Consider the following 1,262-nt stretch of genomic DNA (forward strand, 5'->3'; position numbering starts at 1 on the left):
TTTTGACTCCCTAAATGATAGAGAAGAGAGCAAAGATTAAAATGCAACTATTATATTCCATCGTGTTTCCCTTGGCAAATATCCCACATTCTAACCTTTCAAGAAAAATATTATTTATGGTAGAGAAAAAGAGAAATACCTGAAATTTAAGAAGAAAATTCTCCTGCACTGGCAGTAACCTTTTGAGAAAAAAACATTATGTTAATACATTAGATTTTTGACAAGGATCAGCTTTTTATAATAATATTTGCATAGTTCCTAAACTCACCTGGCCATCTCAGTTAATTCCAGCTTCCCATCATTATTTGAATCAAACAATTTCAGCTGAAAGACAGAATGCATTACTGTAGCCATTGAAGAATTATTTATTGCATTAAGGAGAAGGAAATTCAAAATAAAGCAGTTTGAGTTATCAATTACCTATATAGACAGCAGAATTCTAGAAACTAGCATCTATTAAACTTCCAGTGCAAAATTTCTATTCTATGACCTGTGTCAATTGCCAAAATTTACCAGAACAATATAGAATAGTCAGAGTAATAGTGATCCTAGGCTAGGCTTCTGGAACATAATCATTTATTTTTCTTGCAAATATGTGTTTATATGTATCAAGATGTGGGAGAGATGGTGTTTGGCAGTACATAGCACATCCTGAAACTTTCCAAATAATAGTATGAAAATTAATATTTAATTTGTTTCTCTCTTTTAGAGCATCAAAGAGTACAATCAGAATAAGCAGATAATATGAATAAATCCTCAGAGAACAAATTTTTGAGTAAGTTTGAATTGTTTTATTTTGCCTTGGGTACTAGGTAATCAATAAAGCTCCTTACCTCCCCATTGCACTTACATACATATCATATACCAAGACACAGCCAGGTATAAACACATTCATACCCATATTTGGGAAGCATTCACATTTTAGAAAGTACAACTACTGTTCTAATATTTTATATAGAAGGACTACATATAAAACAAAATATATAAAATATGTGAAAAAGTGCCATTATTTTTGTTTTTAAAGAAAGGAATGTGATCATAAGGGATATAGGTTTGGTGAGGTCTCTTTAGGGAAAAAAAGGGCATTCTGTGGTCTGAGATGTTCTAACAATCCTATGTAGGAGGTAGATTTTTTCAGGATCTGTTACTGATGCAACATTTTATAGTCCGTTGATTATAAAAGTTCTAAATTGTCACAGTGTCTGCCAAGATACTGGACACCAAATCACACAGTTTAATGTCCACAGGGAAATATTTCCCTA

General features: G+C 31.9%; 1 protein-coding gene across 1 annotated transcript in view; it reads right to left on the bottom strand.

Moving 5' to 3' along the window:
* The window catches only part of CALB1 (calbindin 1), a 20,724-nt gene that overhangs the window by 1,634 nt on the left and 17,828 nt on the right, over positions 1-1,262 (bottom strand). The window contains 3 exon segments of the mRNA XM_007446317.1: positions 2-10; positions 140-179; positions 269-324. Of these exon segments, the coding sequence (XP_007446379.1) occupies positions 2-10; positions 140-179; positions 269-324 (105 nt within the window).

This window comes from Lipotes vexillifer, unplaced genomic scaffold (assembly GCF_000442215.2).
Source record: "Lipotes vexillifer unplaced genomic scaffold, Lipotes_vexillifer_v1.1 scaffold603, whole genome shotgun sequence".
In the NCBI taxonomy this organism is placed as follows: Eukaryota; Metazoa; Chordata; class Mammalia; order Artiodactyla; family Lipotidae; genus Lipotes; species Lipotes vexillifer.